Source organism: Oenanthe melanoleuca, chromosome 28, assembly GCF_029582105.1.
Source record: "Oenanthe melanoleuca isolate GR-GAL-2019-014 chromosome 28, OMel1.0, whole genome shotgun sequence".
In the NCBI taxonomy this organism is placed as follows: domain Eukaryota; kingdom Metazoa; phylum Chordata; class Aves; order Passeriformes; family Muscicapidae; genus Oenanthe; species Oenanthe melanoleuca.
The window spans coordinates 2,314,484-2,334,204 of record NC_079361.1 but is presented as its reverse complement, the minus strand read 5'-3'; the positions used below and the strand labels follow the sequence as shown (position 1 = coordinate 2,334,204).

Here is a 19,721-nt window from a genome sequence, read left to right as displayed (position 1 = left end):
AGCCAGGAGGAACCACACCCTGCCACCACAGCCATCACTCCTCTTGTCTTCCCCAGGCTCAGCCTCAGGACATCTGTCCTGGGCACCCCTCAGTGTCCCCAGCACCCCAAGGACAGCAAGGGAAGCAGCTGCAGGCAGGCAGGGAGCCTCCTTCCCTTGTCTGGCTGCACCTCAGGCAGCAGCAAGACCTGGAAAGATAAGGGAAAAAAAAAAAAAAACCCACCCAGAAACAAAACAAAACAAAAAAAAAACCAAAAAAAAAAAAAAAAAAAAAAAAAAAAAATCACAGCAACAACCAGAGAGTGCCTGGAAACTTCATCTCTCTTTATTGTCCATTTCTCATCCAAAATCTGGACCCCAAACCCAGCTCTGGGCCCTGAGCAAGCACAGTCCCACTGGCATGAGCACAGCATGGCACAGCTCCTGCTGCTGCTCAGCCTCTGCCTCGAGCATCGTCCCTGCCCCAAAACTTCTGTCCCCTGGATCAGCTGCACTGCCACTGCCCACAGCTCGCAGGGCCACAGAAAATTCTTCTGCTCGAGAGAAGGGAAGAGAAACAAAACAACGAACCCTAACGGTGAATTGGAAGGAGTTTCAGCGGCGGAGGGCGAGCTCCCCCCTGGCCAAGCTGCTGCCGAAGCCCGCGGTGCCCTGGGGGCTGCGGGGCAGGCGCAGGACCCCGTCCCACAGCCCCAGGGGCTCGGAGCCCCACGCTGCGGCCAGGGCAGCGCTGGGAGCACAGAGGCCGCTGGCCCAGGGGCTCCAGGAGCCCGCGGCGCTCGCCCGGCGGCTCTCGGCGCCCGCCCCGAGCGGGGAGAAGCCTTTGCTGGGGAGAGCGCTGGAATTCCCAGCCGTGAAGTCGCCGCCAGGCCAGGCGGGTGCCATCAGATCCTGGTTCAGAAGGAGGGACAGCGAGCCTGAGGCATCATCGCGCTGCGGAGAGCTGCTGGGCAGGGAATCCTCGAGGCTGCAGGGGAAGGGCAGAGCCTCCTTCCACCCCGGCCGCTCCTCCCCGGGTTTCTTCTTGCCCCCTTTCCCGCAGAGCCGCACCACCCTGATGCTGTGCCAGTCGCGCTGCCCGAGGCTCTCGAAGGCTCTGCGGGCGCTCTCCAGGCTCTCGTACTCCACCAGGGCACAGCAGCGGCTCAGCAGCTCGGGGAACCGCGAGCAGAACTTGCGCACGTCCGAGGGCAGCTTGCGGCCCGGCCGCAGCAGGCGGATGGAGGCGATGGCGCCGAAGGGGCTGAACATCCTCGTGATGGTCTCCAGGAAGTTTTTCTGCACAGGCAGGTCCTGCTCCCGCGGCTGCAGCTCCCAGGCCAGCAGCAGTTTGCTGGGGGGGACGCTCAGCAGGTACTCGGGGATGGGGAGCCGCCGCCTCACTTTGGTGCCCTCCTTGTTCACCTCCAGCAGCGCCGAGAACTTGAGGGCGTAGAGGGTGAGGCGCCAGTCCCGGGTCAGGTATTTCACCTGGGCAGAGAGGGTGGAATCCCCGTCAGTCTGCGTGCCCTGCTCTCCCCAGGCAGGGACCACCCAAACCCACCCCCAGGCAGGCTGTGACCCCAGCCAATATCCCCCTTCTATGGGACCAACATAAACCCATCCTCCAGGTAGGGTGTGACCCCATCCAACATCCCCCTTCTATGGGGCCACCCTAAACCCACCCCAAACTCACTCTCCAGGTAGGGTGTGACCCCATCCAATGTCCCCCACACCAATATCCCCCTTCCACAGGAGCAGCTTTGGGATCTGCAGACAGCCCCCAGTGTCCCCTAGGCTCTGGCAAGGAGCTACAACTTTCTAAGCCACACCACCAGCACTTCCCTGTTTTTTTTTAGTTAAGGCATTATCACTTCCAAAGCAGTCCAGGGGTAGAAGAGGTGAACCCAGCCCTGGGGTGTTTTGAGGAGTGTTCCCTGCTCCCCCAGCCACAGAGCTGCTGCAGGGTATTGGGGGCAGAGCCCAGCCCAGACCTCCCCAGCACCCACCTTCTTGAAGGACGTCAGCAGCTTGATGCTGACAAAGCCCATCTTGTTCTTCTGCACGTGTTTGAGGAGGAAGGCGTCCTTGGCCAGGTTCTCGTCCGACAGGTAGAACTCCACCTGGGCCACGATCCTGCGCACCAGCTGCGGGTCCGGGGCCGAGCAGCTGCAGTCCAGCAGAGCCACCCCCAGCTCGCAGGAGTCCCTGCACAGCGGTGGGGACACAGGGCTGAGCTGCTGCCTGGGCCGGGGGGGGACAGCAGGGACACCACGGGCACGCAGGGCTGCCCTGGGCACAGGGAACAGCTCCAGCCTGTGCCTTGTGAGCATCCCGGGAGAGCCAGGCTGAATTAAACACACCCCAGGCTGAATTAACACACCCCAGAGCAGGGACACATCCCAGAGTAGGGACACCTCCCAGTCCCCTGGAGGACAGACATGCAAGGAGCAGGCTCAGCCCCTCCCCACCTACCCAGTGTAGCTCTCCACGATGTCCTCCCGGCCGAGCAGGGTGAGGGAGCAGCTCCACTGGGAAGGGAAAGGCCGTGCCAGGAAGGAATTCCTTGGGACGGGCACTGGAGTGCTGCAGCCGGGCTGGGAGTCGAGCCCCAAGGCCACTCCAGAGTCGTAGGAAGACATTGTCCTTCACCTGGGAAAGGACATTGCTGGGACATCCTGACCACACCAGCCCTGGGACACAGCCCTGCTCTGGCTGCAGCCCCCAAACCCAGCCCAGGGGCACTGAAAGAGGGTAATTGTTGTGTCCTTACCTGCTTGGTAGCACTGAAGGGTGGAAATTCTAACTTCTAGCAGTACATCCCAGACACCCCGAGGTAGCAACTCCCAAATTCCCCTCAGTTCCAAACTAAGGCTCCCAAAACACAAAGGCAAAAAAAAAAAAAAAAAAAAAAAAAAAAAGAAAAAAATAGATAGGAAAGAATGAGAGAAAGAGAGAAAGCCCCCAGGGTGAGGGGGATGTGGGTTTATAAACACACCCTGAAGGCAATGCAGGGGTGGTTGAGGACCTGCCCCCAGCCTGCCTGCTCCAGGTGAAAGCTGTTTGGTGTTAAACTGCCCCAGCTGAGCCCTGGGATGAGCCAGGCTCCTCCTGCCTGGGCTGCAGGGAGCAGGCAGGGCAGGGCCAGCAGGACCTGTTCCCTCTGGTACCCAGGGGAGCAGTGAATTGCAGCCACGAGGCCTCTCAGTCTGTGCAGGGACGGTGACAGCCACGTGGAGGGGAGGGAACTTCTGTCCAGGGAATCCTTTGGGCTCTGAGTGCTGCCAGAGCAGCAGGGAAAGGCCCTTCTCCCTGCAGCAGGGATGGTGTGAAGCCCAGGGCAGGGGGACAGGAGGGCCCTGGCTCCATGGGGAAGGGGCTGGAATGAAACATCCCCATGGCCTGAGCCCCGTGCTGGGCAGCAGAGGGAAGGTGAGGACACAGGGCTGGGGCAGGCAGGGGGTGACACTGGGCTGGGGACAATGCCAGGGTGGAAACTGGAGCTGCCACTGCAAGGGCTGGTGCTGGGAGCCCTCCTGAGCCTCTCAGCCTCTCCACCCAGGCTTGGCTGATGTTCCTGTGCCCTGTGGCCACTTGGACAGGCCCAGGGCTCCACTGGCACAAGAGAAGGTTCTGTTCCAGACCAGGTGACAGGAGAAATTGCAAGCAAACAACAGAAAGTGGTTCAGGCTCCTGTTTTCAAATCTGTATTTTTGTGTTGGTTCATTTTGAGAACTTCATCTCATTTCTCTGTGCAAGTCCCCCTTCCCAGAGGCCTCCTAGATGTAGATCCTGTTCTCTGATGCTGTGGGGACAATCCAGGAGTGCCAGTGCCTGACCATGAACCTAAAGCCAGCCAAGGGACACATTCCCCAGGGGACAAACAGGAGGCAAGTCCAGGGCTCATCCCCCCTCACCCCTGGCTCAGGCTGAAGCTCTCCAAGGAGTCCTGGCTGTCCCAGGGCAGCAGCACCTCCCAGGCTGGTGGCTCTGCAGTGTCCCCTGCCCCTTGGGCTGCTCCCAAGGAATCCCTGGGCTGTCCCTCCCTGCCCTTCTGGGATGAGCACAGGGACTGGCAATGTCCAGCTGCTTCTGGAATGTTGTATCCCTCTGATTTCCCCGGGCTTGGTGTCACCCCCTGGCCACCCCCCATTCTCCTGGCACCTCCTGGTGTTCTCTGCCAGCTGGGAAGGGGTGGAAGACAAAACCCTGGGATGTTTGTGCTGAAATCTCTGCAGGATTTGCCCATCTGGGAGGGCAGAGCCAGAGGCAGGCTGAGGATGGGGGTGTAGGGACTAACAGGAGGACTTTGAGCTGTGTTTGCTCTCTCCTTAGAGGCAGATTTTCTCAGGGTTAGGAGGTGCTGCCCAGCTCCCCTGGGGGAAACAATTTCCTGCTTCCAGACCTGAGATTCCCAAAGGAAGAGGCTCTAACTGGTCCAGCCAGACTGGGTGTGATGCAGAGGGAAAGTGAAGCTGAGGCTGAACCTTCCCAAGGGGTCAGAGCAGGAATGTCCCAGCACTTGTCACATCCCTCCCATCCTCACTGCTCCTATCCTCTCAATTAGTCTGGAAGCTTAATTAGAAAATCCTCCTGTGGCCCTGTGCTCAGTCTGATCCTTCAGCCTCTCCTCCCCTCTGAGCCTGCCTGTGATGGGGTTACCCCCACACACAGCTGCTGCCCCAGGGGAATCTGCCTCCCTAAAACTGCTTTAATTACCCTGCCCTGGGCAGCTCCTGCATCCCCCTGAGGCTGCTGCAGCATCTCCTGGCACCTCTCAGGGGTCTCAGAAGAAATGGGACCACGACACTCCTTGTGCAGGCCTGAGCATTGGATACACATTTATTGCTGTTCAGGTTTAGCTGGGAATTCTGTGCAAGGGGGTTTGGGTGCTTCCCCAGCCTCCCCACACGCTGCTGCAGAGCTCCAGAGCATCTCCTTTGCACGCTGGCTTCCCTCAGAGGAAGAGCTGAACTTCCTATGGCCCTCAGTGGGAGCAGGGCAGTTAAGATCTGGTTGCTCAGTTGTTTATTTAGACTCTCTTATCTCATCAGCAGGATCCCAAGTGTGGACTCTGACCCAGGGAGTTTTCATGGTTATGTACATTTAAATCTGTGTCTCTCACTTCTCTCCTGCCACTTCCATGTGAGACATTTACAGACAAACATCACCCTGGCACAGCATGGGACAGAGGGAAGTTGTGCCACTGCACACACTCTTGTTTCACTTGCCATTAGGAACGTGTTTGAAAGTGTCACAGCTGCCTTAGTGCCACTGGGAACAAGAAAATCAGAGATTTGGATAGAATATACTCTGCTAGGCAAATGTACACGAGACCCCTGGAAAAGCTCACACCAACACTGCATCATTAGAAACCATAATAATAAAAGCTATTTATGATACGGCCTTTATTCACAGAGAGATTTGCCCCAGGGCTTTGATGACAGATCCCCCCTCCTCCTCTGCCCTGTAGCCCACAGCACCCCAGTGTAGCCCACAGCATCCCAGGGCAATCCCCGTCAGCACAGACCCCACAGGACGTGGGAAAGGGGAAAATCCCTGCTGAGCTCCCCCAGCTCAGCCCCATGGAGCCACCCCTGCACTGTCACTGCAGGAAAAGGCAAAGGGATCCAGAGAGGGAAATGCCATTGGAGTGCTGAGCCCCGGGGTCTGTGCCAGCCCCTCCCTGCTGGGCTGGGCTGCTGGGCCAGCCTGAGCTGTGCTGGGCCACCTGGAGCAGGGGAAATGGGAACAAGCCCCACCCTAAGGCACTGTGGTCACACACCCTGACCCCTGCTCTGCACCCTCCATCATCCTCAGAGCAGGACATGGAGTGGGAATTTCACAAACCCCCGGGTGTGGGACCAGTTCCTGTCTGCCTGGGCAGCGTGGAGGATGGGATTGCCATGGGATTGCCATGGGATTGCCATGGGATTGCCATGGGGTTACCATGGGATTGCCATGGGGTTACCATGGGATTGCCATGGGGTTACCATAGGGTTGCCATGGGGTTACCATGGGATTGCCATGGGGCTGCCATGGGGTTGCCATGGGATTGCCATGGGGCTGCCATGGGATTGCCATGGGATTGCCATGGGGTTACCATGGGATTGCCATGGAGCTGCCATGGGGTTGCCACGGGGTTGCCATGGGATTGCCATGGGGTTACCATGGGATTGCCATGGGGTTACCACGGGGTTGCCATGGGATTGCCATGGGATTGCCATGGGGTTGCCATGGGGTTGCCATGGGGTTGCCATGGGGTTGCCATGGGATTGCCATGGGGCTGCCATGGGGTTGCCATGGGGCTGCCATGGGGCTGCCATGGGGTTGCCATGGGGTTACCATGGGGTTACCATGGGGTTGCCATGGGTTGCCCCCAGGCACTGTGGCACAGGGACAAGCTGCCTCCAGCTGCCACCACCTCGGAGTCCTTTGGTATCCTGAGCTGGCCTGATGGCATCCCAGGAGCATGGGGTGAAGTGCCAAGCTGGGGAGGCATGGAAGCAGGTGGGGATGCTCATCCCATAGTCCCAGAGCACGCCTGTGCCTGAGGGATGTGCGGCCTGGAGCCTCTCCCCAGGTGGGGACACGGGACACCGGCTGTCCTGAGCTCCCTGGTGCAAGAGATTTGGCAAAGCCAGAGCCAGAACAGCCTGTCGGAAAGGCTGCAGGAGGAGGGCCGGGTATTCTTCCTTCTTCTTGGGCACTGATTGGTTCAAGTCTGTATCACAGTGAAGTCTGAGAGGCGGGGAAGGAGCCCGAAGCACCTTCCCTGACAGAGGAAGCCTGGTTTGTGCGCCTGGCTGAGCTGGGGAGCGAGGACGGCTCCTCCCGCCAGGCACATCCCACCTGCTGCTGGCACACGGGCTTCCATCCCTCGGGAGCAGACTGCAGCTTCTCCTGCGCTCTGCAGGGACACTGGCGGCCAAAGCAGCGCCTGCCCGGCTCAGCCCATCCTCACACACGAGTAAACATACAGAGAAACTAAGAGGCACTATAATAACGCGGATCCGGGGCTCGCAGGCGGGGCGCGCTCCGGAGGGCTCGGTCCAAGGCGAGTCCCGGTGTCAGATGTCCTGCAGGGAGTGCCCGGGCTCGCAGCGCTCCCGCTTCACCAGCGGCTCCCCCAGCGCCCGCTCCGCCTCCGCCTCCGTGCCCAGCTCGCTGATCTCGTCTGCGAAGGACAGGACACGGCTCAGGGCAGGGAATGGAGCAACTGGGAGCTTCTTCCCAGCACAGCCAGGGCCAGCAGAGCTCCCCTGTCACAGCCAGGGCCAGCAGGGGCTCCTCTCCCATAGCCAGGGCCAGCAGAGCTCCCCTGTTACAGCCAGGGCCAGCAGGGGCTCCTCTCCCATAGCCAGGGCCAGCAGAGGTTCCTCTCCCATAGCCAGGGCCAGCAGAGGTTCCCCTCCCATAGCCAGGGCCAGCAGAGGCTCCTCTCCCATAGCCAGGGCCAGCAGAGGCTCCTCTCCCATAGCCAGGGCCAGCAGGGGCTCCTCTCTCACAGCCAGGGCCAGCAGAGCTCCCCTCTCCCATAGCCAGGGCCAGCAGAGGTTCCTCTCCCATAGCCAGGGCCAGCAGAGGCTTGTCTCCCATAGCCAGGGCCAGCAGGGGCTCCTTTCTCACAGCCAGGGCCAGCAGGGGCTCCTCTCCCATAGCCAGGGCCAGCAGAGCTCCCCTCTCCCATAGCCAGGGCCAGCAGGAGCTCCTCTCCCATAGCCAGGGCCAGCAGAGCTCCCCTCTCCCATAGCCAGGGCCAGCAGGGGCTCCTCTCCCATAGCCAGGGCCAGCAGAGGCTCCTCTCCCATAGCCAGGGCCAGCAGGGGCTCCTCTCTCACAGCCAGGGCCAGCAGGGGCTCCCCTGTCACAGCCAGGGCCAGCAGAGGCTCCTCTCCCATAGCCAGGGCCAGCAGAGGTTCCTCTCCCATATCCAGGGCCAGCAGGGGCTCCCCTGTCACAGCCAGGGCCAGCAGGGGCTCCTCTCCCATAGCCAGGGCCAGCAGAGCTCCCCTGTCACAGCCACGGCCAGCAGAGGTTCCTCTCCCATAGCCAGGGCCAGCAGAGCTCCCCTGTCACAGCCACGGCCAGCAGAGGTTCCTCTCCCATAGCCAGGGCCAGCAGAGGTTCCTGTCCCATATCCAGGGCCAGCAGAGCTCCTCTCCCATAGCCAGGGCCAGCAGAGCTCCCCTGTCACAGCCAGGGCCAGCAGGGGCTCCTCTCTCATAGCCAGGGCCAGCAGAGGCTCCTCTCCCATAGCCAGGGCCAGCAGAGCTCCTCTCCCATAGCCAGGGCCAGCAGGGGCTCCTCTCCCATAGCCAGGGCCAGCAGGGGCCCCTCTCCCATAGCCAGGGCCAGCAGGGGCTCCTCTCCCATAGCCAGGGCCAGCAGGGGCCCCTCTCCCATAGCCAGGGCCAGCAGGGGCTCCTCTCTCACAGCCAGGGCCAGCAGAGGTTCCTCTCCCATAGCCAGGGCCAGCAGAGGTTCCTCTCCCATAGCCAGGGCCAGCAGAGCTCCCCTCTCCCATAGCCAGGGCCAGCAGGGGCTCCTCTCCCAGCCAGCCCAGCCCCACCCAGCAGAGCTCCCCGAGGGAGGGCGGTACCTTTGTCCAGCAGTGTCGGGGACAGCGATGTGAGGTCACCAAACTGAAAGAAAAAGGAGTCACGGGGTGAGTGGGGCTCTGGGGAGCCAGACCTGCTCGGTGGCATCACCAATCAACCTCATCAGTGCTGCTGGTGGAGAGCAGGAATCCAAACCAGCCACAGGTTTGCGGGGAAAAGCCTTTTGTTGCCATTTAAACCTCTGGGCAAACACCAGGATTTGACTCTGGAATGAAGGGAGAAATGTTTCCATGTCCCTTCCACCTCTCAGACATTCCCCCTGAGAGGAATGTCAGATTTGTCTTTACAAACAAGCTGTGGATCTGCTGGTAGGCAAAACCAGCACAAAGAGATAAAATAAACAATGGGATGGATTCCACTGATTGATGAATGGAAAAAAGATATTTGCCTTTACAAACAAACTGTAGGTTTGCTGGAAAATGAAATTGGATATTGGAAGATAAAAGAAGCAATGGGGAAAAACTATGTATTCTATAAGAATTAAAAATTAAAAGGGAGGGTTGTACAGTAGAGGGGAATCTCAGGTATCAGGTGTTTGGGAAGTGTGTGCCTCTCAAGTACCTCAGCAATGGGGAAAGAGTGAAGGAAATTGGGATAAAAAGAGAGAGGGAAATTGGGATAAAAAGAGAGAGGGAAATTGGGATAAAAAGGAGGCTGCATCCCCAAAAATTGGAGAGATCCCAGGGGAACACCCCATGGCCTCTCCCTTTATTTGAGTAAAGCAAAAAGGACTCCTCTGTCTCCTTTGTGGACATAAACCTCTGGTGTTTGTGGATTGATTTTCCTGACACCCCTCTCCTGGACTCCACCTTCCCCTCTCTGCAAACAGTGATGTCAGAGGGAGTTTGGCCAGCAAGGCTGTGGTGCCAAGTGGAACCAGAAGCTCCCTGGTTCTGGAGATGTGGTGTCCCTCTCAATGGTGAGACACCAAATTACTGTGACAACAATGCTGAAAAATCATGGAAAGCTGAGCATCAGCAGGAGCTGAGAGTGGGAATTGCAGAGTTCAGTGGGAATGGAAGGACAGGATCCATCCTTTGCTGGGAAGAATCAGCCTCCTCCTGGAGAACAGGAATATTGCAAGGGTTCAGTGAAGGAAAAGCCTGAGGCATGAGAGCCTCCCACAGCTGGGTTTTGCTGGGAGCCACTCTCTGCCTTTCATGTTCCTTTAATACCAATAAAGGTGGAGGTTTGGCAGGGAACAGGGGACTCAGCACTGCAGTTGGAGCAGCGTGGGAGGGGGAGGGAAGGCAGAACCAACAGGCTTTGGTTTGCCTGGCTCCCTACCCGAGCTCTGTGGAAGCTTCAAGGAGCAAATCAGATCAATTTTGAGCACATGAGCTCAGTTTTAAACTCACAGTAGTTTCAACATTGCTGTCACAGGTTCATCTGGGGATTTTAACTCTATTTCAGAGAGAAAAACTGCATGTGGCTTCAGCTAGGCAGGACAGGACCTGCCTGCAAGCCAGGCACCAGACTTACTGTCTGGTGAACCAAAAAAAAAACCCCAAACCCTCACAAAGAGCCCAAACAACCCCATCATCCTCTTCTTCACCTCAAAAACAGAGAGAGTGGCTGACTGTGCACATAATGCTGGAGCTTGTAGAGGCCTGGAGAAGTTCAGTTGCTGAGAGCAACTTTTGGACCATTTTTGCCTGATTTAGATGGACTTTGCCCTGTCAGGAGTCCCAAAGTCAGGGCTGGCAGTCACAGTGGTGCAGAGAAGTGGGGAGATCCTTTCCCTCCCTCTCTAGGCCTCCAAAGCCCAAATGATGCTCAACCACCCCAAACCCAAAACCCACCAGCTCAGGGAAGATTCTCCAGGAGCTCTATCCTGGTGCCAGGCACTCAAAACAACTCAGTAAATAATTTTTGTTGTAAAAACACAACACACCGAGGGCACAGCGCGGTTTGTGAACCAGAGGTGCCTCTTGAGGAGCTGCTTTGGGCTGGTTTGTGGGGAATGAAGGGTTCTCACCTCTCCCATGACAGCAATGGGGGTCTCCCCTGTTGCCTGGGCCACACGATGCTCCACCAGGTAGAACATGTACTCGTCGTAGAGCAGGCGGATCAGGTGGAAGGAGCCGAAGCTGGCGGCGCTGCGCAGGGTGAGGTCCCGGATCACCATGGAGCTGGCAAACAGCAGGAGGCAGAAATTTGGGTTGTTTTACACCTGAGCTGTGGCTGATCTGAGTTCTGGACACAGGGGGTACTGTGGGACCCACCACTGTCTCTGCCTCTGACCCAAAAGTATCAAAATGCTTTAAGTAATTCATTTATTGAGTGTTCTATCCCCATCCTGAAAGGATACCAGAACCACAGATAATCAGAGTTTTATGGAGTAAAGAACTTGGCCTTGGCTTTTCAAGGAGCTCTTTACATGCCCCAAGCCTGGTGCAGAAATAGCCCCAAAATGAGAAAGCAAATGTACCTGTAGAAGGACCACTTCAGCAGGAACTGCCTGGCTGCCTTGGGGAAGCTGGGGCTGCCCTCGTGGTGTTTCAGCACTTGAGTGACCACATTGTCCAGCCAGCTGGCCCACTGGTCCAGAGAGCTCTGCTGCTGCAGAGTCAGCTTGAAATCCTGCTCCAGCTTCTGCACCATGCCCTCCTCACACTGGCACACCCACGAGGCCTGTTCCTGCTCAGAGGAAAAGCTCACAGTTACTCCTGCCCTGCTCCTGCTCAGAGGAAAAGCTCACAGTTACTCCTGCCCTGCTCCTGCTCAGAGGAAAGGTTCACAGTTACTCCTGCCCTGTTCCTGCTCAGAGGAAAGGTTCACAGTTACTCCTGCCCTGTTCCTGCTCAGAGGAAGAGCTCACAGTTACTCCTGCCCTGTTCCTGCTCAGAGGAAAAGCTCACAGTTACTCCTGCCCTGCTCCTGCTCAGAGGAAAGGTTCACAGTTATTCCTGCCCTGCTCCTGCTCAGAGGAAGAGCTCACAGTTATTCCTGCCCTGCTCCTGCTCAGAGGAAAGGTTCACAGTTACTCCTGCCCTGTTCCTGCTCAGAGGAAAGGCTCACAGTTACTCCTGTCCTGCTCCTGCTCAGAGGAAAAGCTCACAGTTACTCCTGCCCTGTTCCTGCTCAGAGGAAGGGCTCACAGTTATTCCTGTCCTGTTCCTGTTCAGAGGAAAGGTTCACAGTTACTCCTGCCCTGCTCCTGCTCACAAGGAAGGGCTCACAGTTATTCCTGTCCTGTTCCTGTTCAGAGGAAAGGCTCACAGTTACTCCTGCCCTGCTCCTGCTCAGAGGAAGAGCTCACAGTTACTCATGCCAGGCCTGCATGGTGTTGTATCCCAACCCAGGAATTAATTCCTAGCAGGGCTGCAAATCAGCTTTAAATCATGGCCCCCTCTGATCTGTCTGGCCACAGTATTTTTAGAACTACATAATTGATGGTAATAATATAATATATATTATTCTTCACTGGAAACATAATTCTTCACTGGAAAAGTTGTGAAGCATTGGAATGGGGTGCCCAGGGAAGTGGTGGAGCCATCACCCCTGAAGTGTTCAAATAATGAGTGGACATGGGGACATGGTTTAGTGGGCATGGTTGGACTGGATGGTCTTGGAGATCTTTTCCAGCCTTAATGATCAGTGAGTCCTACAGAAGCTCCTTTTCCACTGCTCACAGAGAGGTGGAAAATTTACCCAGTGAAGTAACAGCAAACCCATCCCCTTGTTCATTCAGCTGGGGATTGAACACTGCAGAGAATATGGATATGGAGCAGGTGAGGACAGGAACCTTTGGTCACCATTAGAGACCTGCCCATGGGTTACCTGGGTACCATCAGAGAACCTGGATATGGATCCCCAGCGTGGAGCGTGAGGACAGGAGCCAAAGGTTTACCTGGTTACTATCAGAGAACCTGGATATGGAGGCCCAGTGAGGAGGTGAGGACAGGAGCCTGTGGGTTGCCTGGGTTCCATCAGAGAACTTGGCTGAGAATCCCAGTGAGCAGGAGAGGACAGGAGCCCTGCCCAGGGGTTACCTGGGTGTCATCAGAGAACCTGGCTGAGGATCCCAGTGAGCAGGAGAGGACAGGAGCCCTGCCCAGGGGTTACCTGGGTGTCATCAGAGAACCTGGCTGAGGATCCCAGTGAGCAGGAGAGGACAGGAGCCCTGCCCAGGGGTTACCTGGGTGTCATCAGAGAACCTGGCTGAGGAGCCCAGTGAGCAGGAGAGGACAGGAGCCCATGGTTTACCTGGGTTCCACCAGAGAACCTGGCTGAGGAGCCCAGTGAGCAGGAGAGGACAGCAGCCCTGCCCAGGTTACCTGCACGTTGGCGAAGTCCACGCGGTTGAGGTCGCTGAGCATCTGGTTGATCTGGGACGTGTTCTGCAGCACGGCGCGCGCCGCCTGCGCCAGGTGGTTGAGGGACGTGTACCTGCGCAGGGTCTGGGCAAAGGCACTGACCACCCCCACCTGCAACACAGCACAGGGCTGCAGGGCTCTGCTCCCTGCACAGCACAGCACAGCCCAGCACAGCACAGCACAGCACAGCACAGGGCTGCAGGGCTCTGCTCCCTGCACAGCCCAGCACAGCCCAGCACAGCACAGCACAGCCCAGGGCTGCAGGCTCTGCTCCCTGCACAGCACAGCACAGAACAGCACAGCCCAGCACAGCACAGCACAGCCCAGGGCTGCAGGCTCTGCTCCCTGCACAGCACAGCACAGCACAGCACAGCACAGCACAGCACAGCACAGCACAGCACAGCACAGCAGCACAGCACAGCCCAGGGCTGCAGGGCTCTGCTCCCTGCACAGCACAGCCCAGGGCTGCAGGGCTCTGCTCCCTGCACAGCCCAGGGCTGCAGGGCTCTGCTCCCTGCCCAGCCCAGCACAGCACAGCCCAGGGGCTTGCAGGAATGGTCCCCAAGGCTGCCAGAGCTGCAGGAGCGTTTGGACAGTGCTCTCAGGGATGCTCAGGGTGGGGCTGTTGGGGGGTCTGTGCAGAGCCAGGGGTTGGATTTGATCCTTGTGGGTCCCTCCCAGCTCAGGATATTCTGTGGCTCTATGATTTTCTCCCACAGAGCTTTATCTGCAATTTCAGGACACAGGAAGGGCTCCATGGACAGAGCATCACCAGCTTCTGGCACAAAGGAATTGCCCCACGTGTCCTCCCACCCCTGGCTGATTTTGGCTTAGAATCAATCACTGCACCAAACCCCAGCAGGAATTTCCAATCCCTGTGGAAAACTGCAAGGTGCAGACACACACTGGGCCCATCTGTGCTCACCTTGGTCTGCACGACCTGCGGGGGGAATTCACTCATGGCATTCATCAGCCACCCCTCCAAACTCTTGGCAAAGTTCCGGATGGCCTGGGTCAGGGTGCCTGCAAAGAAGGCTGGAAGTCACAAAAGCTGCTCTGTAGCATTTTTGGGAACCACTTTCTAGCTTGGGACTGCTGGGAAAGCACAGTCTGTGAGCTGGTTAGCTGAGGGGTCAACCCAGCACCAAGGAAATCAGCTGGGTTGATGCACCCAAATTATTTTTTATATTACTCAAATTCTTCTTATTCTTATTCTTATTCTTATTCTTATTCTTATTCTTATTCTTATTCTTATTCTTATTCTTATTCTTATTCTTACTTTTATTCTTATTCTTATTCTTATTCTTATTCTTATTCTTATTCTTATTCTTATTCTTATTCTTATTCTTATTCTTACTCTTACTCTTACTCTTATTCTTTTTTATCCTTATTCATACTCTTATGACAATTGGACTTAATGATCTTAGAGGTAATTTTTAAATTTTTAAAATTATTCTTATTTTCTTTTGTTCTTTTCTTATTTATGGCCTTTCTGAGAATTTTCCAAGCATTGAAATTCACTCTTCAAAGACATTCTCATGTCCCAGTTTGTGACAGCCCTCAGAGGGACATTTGGGAATCCAAAACCCTCAATATCCCATCATTAATCTTCCAAAAATTGACCCCTAATTTCCAGGAGTGCAGTCAGAGCATAGGATGGTTCTGTGCAAAGATCTCCAAAGGACCACATCCCAAAGAGTCCCATACCCAAATTGTGGTTTTTCATCTGACTCCTGGCCAAAATCAGGAGATGTGATATGCAACACACCAAATTTAAAAGGGAGGGGAATTAGGGGGTACAAAATATCCCCCCAGAGCAAGGAGGAACACTGCTGCTGCCATTACATTTCAGCCAAGACAAACACCTCCAAGTGGGTTTTCACAGTGGAAATCTTTGTGGCAAGTGGCAGCCAGAGTGAGATCAGAGCCAGGATGGGGCTGTGGGTACTCACTGGGCACTGGCCTGAGCACGTCAGGGATCAGGATCTCCACCAGGGCTTGGTACAAGATGTGGTCACAGCTCCTCATCCACTTGAGGATGGGCTCATACTTGCACAGGGTGATCAGTTTGTCCTTTGGGAGGGTCCCTTCGGGCTCCTCTTCACTGCAGGAGGAGGAGGAGGGAGACAGAGTTAGCAGCAGAGTTTGCACTCAGTGATTTCCCCTTCCCTCTGTATTTCTAGCTGGAATTTTCAGCAGAAAAAAGATATTTGTGTGCCTTGCACAAGGAAATGTGGGACTGCTTGTACAGGTCTTGTCTCTGCCAGCACCTCCCTGTCCTTGGGGCCAGAGCTTGGAGCAGTTTTCCCTCAAATCCACACTCCTGGTGCTTGGCCTGCCTTCCCCTCTTCCCTTTTTAACTTCTCACATCCCCTGTTCATGTGGGAACTGAGCTCCAGCTCAGTCATTTCAGCCAGCAGAGGCTCAGCTGGTTCCTCCTTGCAGCCCCAGCTGTCCCCAAACCTTCCCACCCCTCTCCTCCCTCCTCTGCTCCCACAGCACAGGGACAAAAACCCTGCAGCCAATGCAGGGGCAGACTGGCTGATACTGAGATGTTCTCAGGTGTCCAACACCTCCCAGTGCTGGATGGTTTCAGAAGGAAGGAGACTGAATGTTTGGATGAGAACAGAACAGATTGTCTGTGACTGGCTGAGGTCAATCCAGCTTCCATTATTTTCACTGTGTAGATGTATAAAGGTACAAGGTATTTGTTACACAACAAGCAGAAAAAGCTGAAACCTGAATTCCCTGCCAGAGCATCACAGCAGAGCTGCTCACCCACACATCATGCCAGGAATTGGGAATTTGGAAGGGTCTTTCCCCATGCATTGCATCAAAATCATCAAAGCCAAGCCTGGGACATGCTCTAAAGGGGAACTTTGAGCCTCAGCCTGCAGAATTTTAGAATTTTAGAACCCCATGGGCATAACTACTGGAAAATCCCACATGGAGAAACAGGTCATGGAACTTGCTGTGAAGTGCATCCATGTTCTACATCTTCCAATGCTTTCAGTGCCACTTCCCTAATATTTGGGGTTTATACTCATGTATTAAGAAGGGGAGGGAGTGTTTATTTACCTCTCTGGGTTACTGGCAGACCCCTGCAGAAAAGCTGCCTCCATTTTCCCCTCTGTACCCAGAAACAGCTCCTGGGGTGTTGCAATCTGCCTGGGAGCTGTTCCCTCAAGAAAATGAGATTTCAAACCAAGCAAACACAGCTGCAGTGATTCCTTGCAGGAAAATATCCCCTGGGCAACATCTACAGGGCCATATTCTACAGATTTTTGAGGATTTTTTGCTTATTGCTCTATGTTTTATCATTTTTCTTCTGAATAGAAAACCTTCATCTTTATAGCATCAATAAGAGTGGACAGATTTGTGATAGAAATTTTAAGAAGAAACCTTCACTTTTTCAATTTTCTCTGTTTTCACTTATTTCCATTTCTCTGGCAGCAGCTCCCAATGCATAAAGGATGAGGAAGAGACACAGCAACAAGCCAGGCAGGAATGAAAAGATTAAAGCAGCTTCATTTGCAATGATCTGCCTCAAAACACGAGGCACTGACAGGTCCAGGAAAGGCAGAGGGTCAGTCTGGATATCCCTAAAACCTCAGAGAGTCCCTAAAATCTGAGCCAGAGGATGGCACTGATCCCTGGCAGGGAATCATCACTGGCTGCCCCTCAGCACCTGGGGAAGCAGGAGGTACAGGGGACACGAATGTGCAGTCTCAGGGTGAGAGAAACAGCCTCAAGTCACCCCAGGGGAGTTTAGATTGGATTTGAGGGACAATTTCTTCACTAAAGAGTGGCCAGGCATTGGAACAGGCTGTGGTGGAGTCACCATCCCTGGAAATGTCCAAAAATCCTGTGGCTGTGGCAGTTGGGGATGTGGCTGGGTGGACTTGATGATCCTGGAGGATTTTCCAGCCTCAGTGACCCCACAATTCTCTAACCAGAGCAGGCACTTGCCCAGAGCTCTGAACTTTGCATTACAACATTAAACACTTCCAGCTCTCTTTGTCACTGCTCTGCAGGGCAGAAAATACTCCCAAATTCTGCAATGCACTCAGAAAGGCTGAGATGCATCTGAAAAAGAGATCTATCAGCAAGAGGAGGAGCAGGGAAGGCTGGCAGTACCTGGAAGGCAGAGCAGTGGGGCCATCACTAGGGGGTGCCTTGGGACTCCAGAAGGATTGCCACAGCTTCTCGATGTAGTGAAACTGGAGATTCATCACCACATCCAGAGTGGCCTGACCAAAGAACAGCACGGGGTCAGCACTCAGCCCGAGGGCTGCCACTCACAGTAAATCATTTACATGAAAAACAACGGAATTGGCAGAGTTTTAGTAGCAAACTAACAAAAAACAGGTGACATGCTGAAAAAAAAAAACCACAAAAAGCACAATATTTGAGTTGTAATTCCTGGCAAATGAAGCATTCCCGATTATATTCCAGCTTTTCCTGAGAGTGGGATATGAGCTGGTCACATGAATGATGCCCCACATCAGTTAATAAATCAATAAATCAATAAATCAATAATCCCCAGAGAATATTGCAAACAGTCACCTCACAGTGTCTCCTGTAGAGAACCTGCAGAGTTTTCACATCGTTCAAGGTGAAACCTTCTTGCAAGAGGACATTGCCAAGATCAGGGGCTGGGAACTCAGGAAAGACATGGGTTACATCTGGGAAAAGAAATTGGGAAAGGTGCTGGGGGTTAGGAAAGCTCAGAGTACAGGTGAGCACAAGGTGCTGCTGTCACTGGAGGCTCTTTCATGTTCCAGCTGGGATGAGACAGGAAAAATGAGATAATTTAGTCCTTTCCTTGATTTGTGCTGATTGAGAAAAAGCAAACAACCACAGCCCAGTGGATCCAGTGGGGAAAGGAAACATTTTCCTTTCTGTTTGTAATAAAAGAAACAAGAAAACATTATCCTCATCTACCATCCACTAGAATTTCCCCACAGCCTGGAAAATGTCTCTCCAGTATTTAAGGAGTATTTGGGAAATAGACTTGGGCAGCAGAGGTGTCAGGAGGGAATTGCTTCCCCCCTCTGCCAGGACCTCCACTCTTCCATGGAATTTAGATAATTTAGATAAGCAGAGGGATTAAAAACAGATTATGAGGGACCCAACAGACCTGTGGGCTCAAGGAAAAAGCCTTTCTGGGGAGACAGGAGTCAGCAGATAAATAATAAATAAATAATAAAGTTAGCAAATGTGACACTACAAACACCTATAGAACACACAGTATATATAAAATACATATATCTGCAAAAAACAAATTGCTGCAGATTTATTAGGAAAGCACAGCAGTCAGAACTTGCTGCATAAAACCTTCCCCTTAAAGGCCAAATCCCATCTGTGGAATAATTCATCACCAAAGGAGTGTCCTCACCTATGAACTGCTGGTGGTGCTGGCTCTGAGCAGCCACAGACTGCTCAGGTGTGGTGTGGGGGGTGCTGTTGGATGCACTCTCTGCCATCCCATCCATCTTCTGGGCTGCTCTGTACCTAAACCCCAGCAGAATTAGGATGGATTAGGATCCACACAGGCAGGGGAAAACACCTACACAATGTTTATTTGTTATTTACAGCACACATCTGTGGTACATTCAAGGTAAATGTTGAGGGCTGATCATTTATATCATGGACTCAAATGGGGGGGATATGAGAAGCTCATTTGGAAAAGCTTCCCCAAACAGAATTAAAGGCCCTAAGAACTTTTGTTCTTAAAAAGTCAAAAAAGAGGAGCAGAGCTGCAGTGGATTCCAGAGCAGACTCTGTCTCCAGCACTGACTTTTTGCATTTACTTTCTGTTTGGGAGCTGAAGAAATAAATTCTGCTCCTTCTGCACTTCAGCAACAACCAGAAGTGTCCATGCTTGCAGGAAGCAATTCCAAATCCCTTTCCACACTGGGTATTATCTTTAAAATTACTCAGGCACAAGACTAAGCATGGCACTTCAACTTTCACACAGAAAAACACCCAAACCCCCAAAATCCACTCAAATCCAGCACAAGCCCCCAGGCCCTTCACATTGACTTGGCACCACCATCTCCATAGCTGAGATCCTAAACCATTCTGGCTACAGGGAAAGGTGGAATATGTCACTGGCAAGGAGAATAGGCAGAAAAACCCCATTCCATGGAATTCCAGAAGGCTTTGGTTGGAAAAGTCCTTTGAAGGCCAACTGGTCCAACCCCCTGCAGTGAACAGGGACATTTTCCACCAGAACAAGTTGTTCCAAGTCTCATCCAGCTTGGCTTGAATATTTCCAGGGATGGGGCATTACCTGGGATAGGTTTTGGCTCTTCAGCACCACCTGGTTTGAACTTCCCAAGCAGAGCCACATCCCAGGGAGCTGCTGATATTTTGGGCAGGGCCTGGGAGCACCTACCTCTGTTTCTGGTGGATGGGCTGCTGCCTCATGGCCATGTACTGGGTGTCCTCCTGCAGGCGGTTCAGCGGCGACTCCGGCTTCAGGCGGATCCCGTAGTAGTGATATTTGGAATTCCCCCTGGGAATGTCAATTCAGTCAGTGCAAGGGGCACTGTGGACCTGCTTGTTTGGACAACACACCCCTGTTTTGTGCAGCACATGGCTGCCAAGCACTGCTGGAGTGGCTGAAGGGATGAACTAATGAAAATTTAAATCCAAGTGGGATCCACGCTTAAACCTGGCCAGGTTTGTTCCAAGCAACCCGTGGTGACTGGGGAAGAGAGAAGGGAAGTGCTACAACAAATTATTAAACAGTGATTGTAAGACCACAGGGGCCACTTTGCTATTTGATTTGTTTTTT

The 19,721-nt window shown here is 54.2% G+C and overlaps 2 protein-coding genes across 10 annotated transcripts in view; both read right to left on the bottom strand.

Moving 5' to 3' along the window:
* Window positions 1-259: 259 nt before the first annotated feature.
* On the bottom strand, window positions 260-2,902 carry LOC130264504 (la-related protein 6-like). The gene is made up of 3 exons (XM_056512733.1): window positions 2,455-2,902; window positions 1,989-2,187; window positions 260-1,470 (listed from the first exon to the last, which is right to left on the bottom strand). Exons 1-3 carry the CDS (start codon window positions 2,619-2,621, stop codon window positions 595-597), a joined length of 1,242 nt encoding a protein of 413 aa, XP_056368708.1. The 5' UTR covers window positions 2,622-2,902; the 3' UTR covers window positions 260-594.
* Window positions 2,903-4,792: 1,890 nt separating this feature from the next.
* Window positions 4,793-19,721, bottom strand: part of LOC130264502 (DNA-binding protein RFX2-like) — a 70,578-nt gene continuing 55,649 nt past the window's right edge. For 8 of the 9 annotated variants that reach the window (XM_056512731.1, XM_056512732.1, XM_056512730.1 and 5 more), the window contains 11 exons: window positions 19,320-19,439; window positions 18,318-18,433; window positions 17,486-17,604; window positions 17,057-17,169; window positions 14,872-15,023; window positions 13,845-13,942; window positions 12,881-13,030; window positions 11,032-11,240; window positions 10,579-10,732; window positions 8,582-8,624; window positions 4,793-7,156 (listed from right to left, as the gene is read on the bottom strand). In XM_056512731.1, the coding sequence (XP_056368706.1) occupies window positions 7,050-7,156; window positions 8,582-8,624; window positions 10,579-10,732; window positions 11,032-11,240; window positions 12,881-13,030; window positions 13,845-13,942; window positions 14,872-15,023; window positions 17,057-17,169; window positions 17,486-17,604; window positions 18,318-18,433; window positions 19,320-19,439 (1,381 nt within the window). In that variant the 3' untranslated portion in view covers window positions 4,793-7,049. The other variant, XM_056512725.1, reaches the window with a different exon arrangement.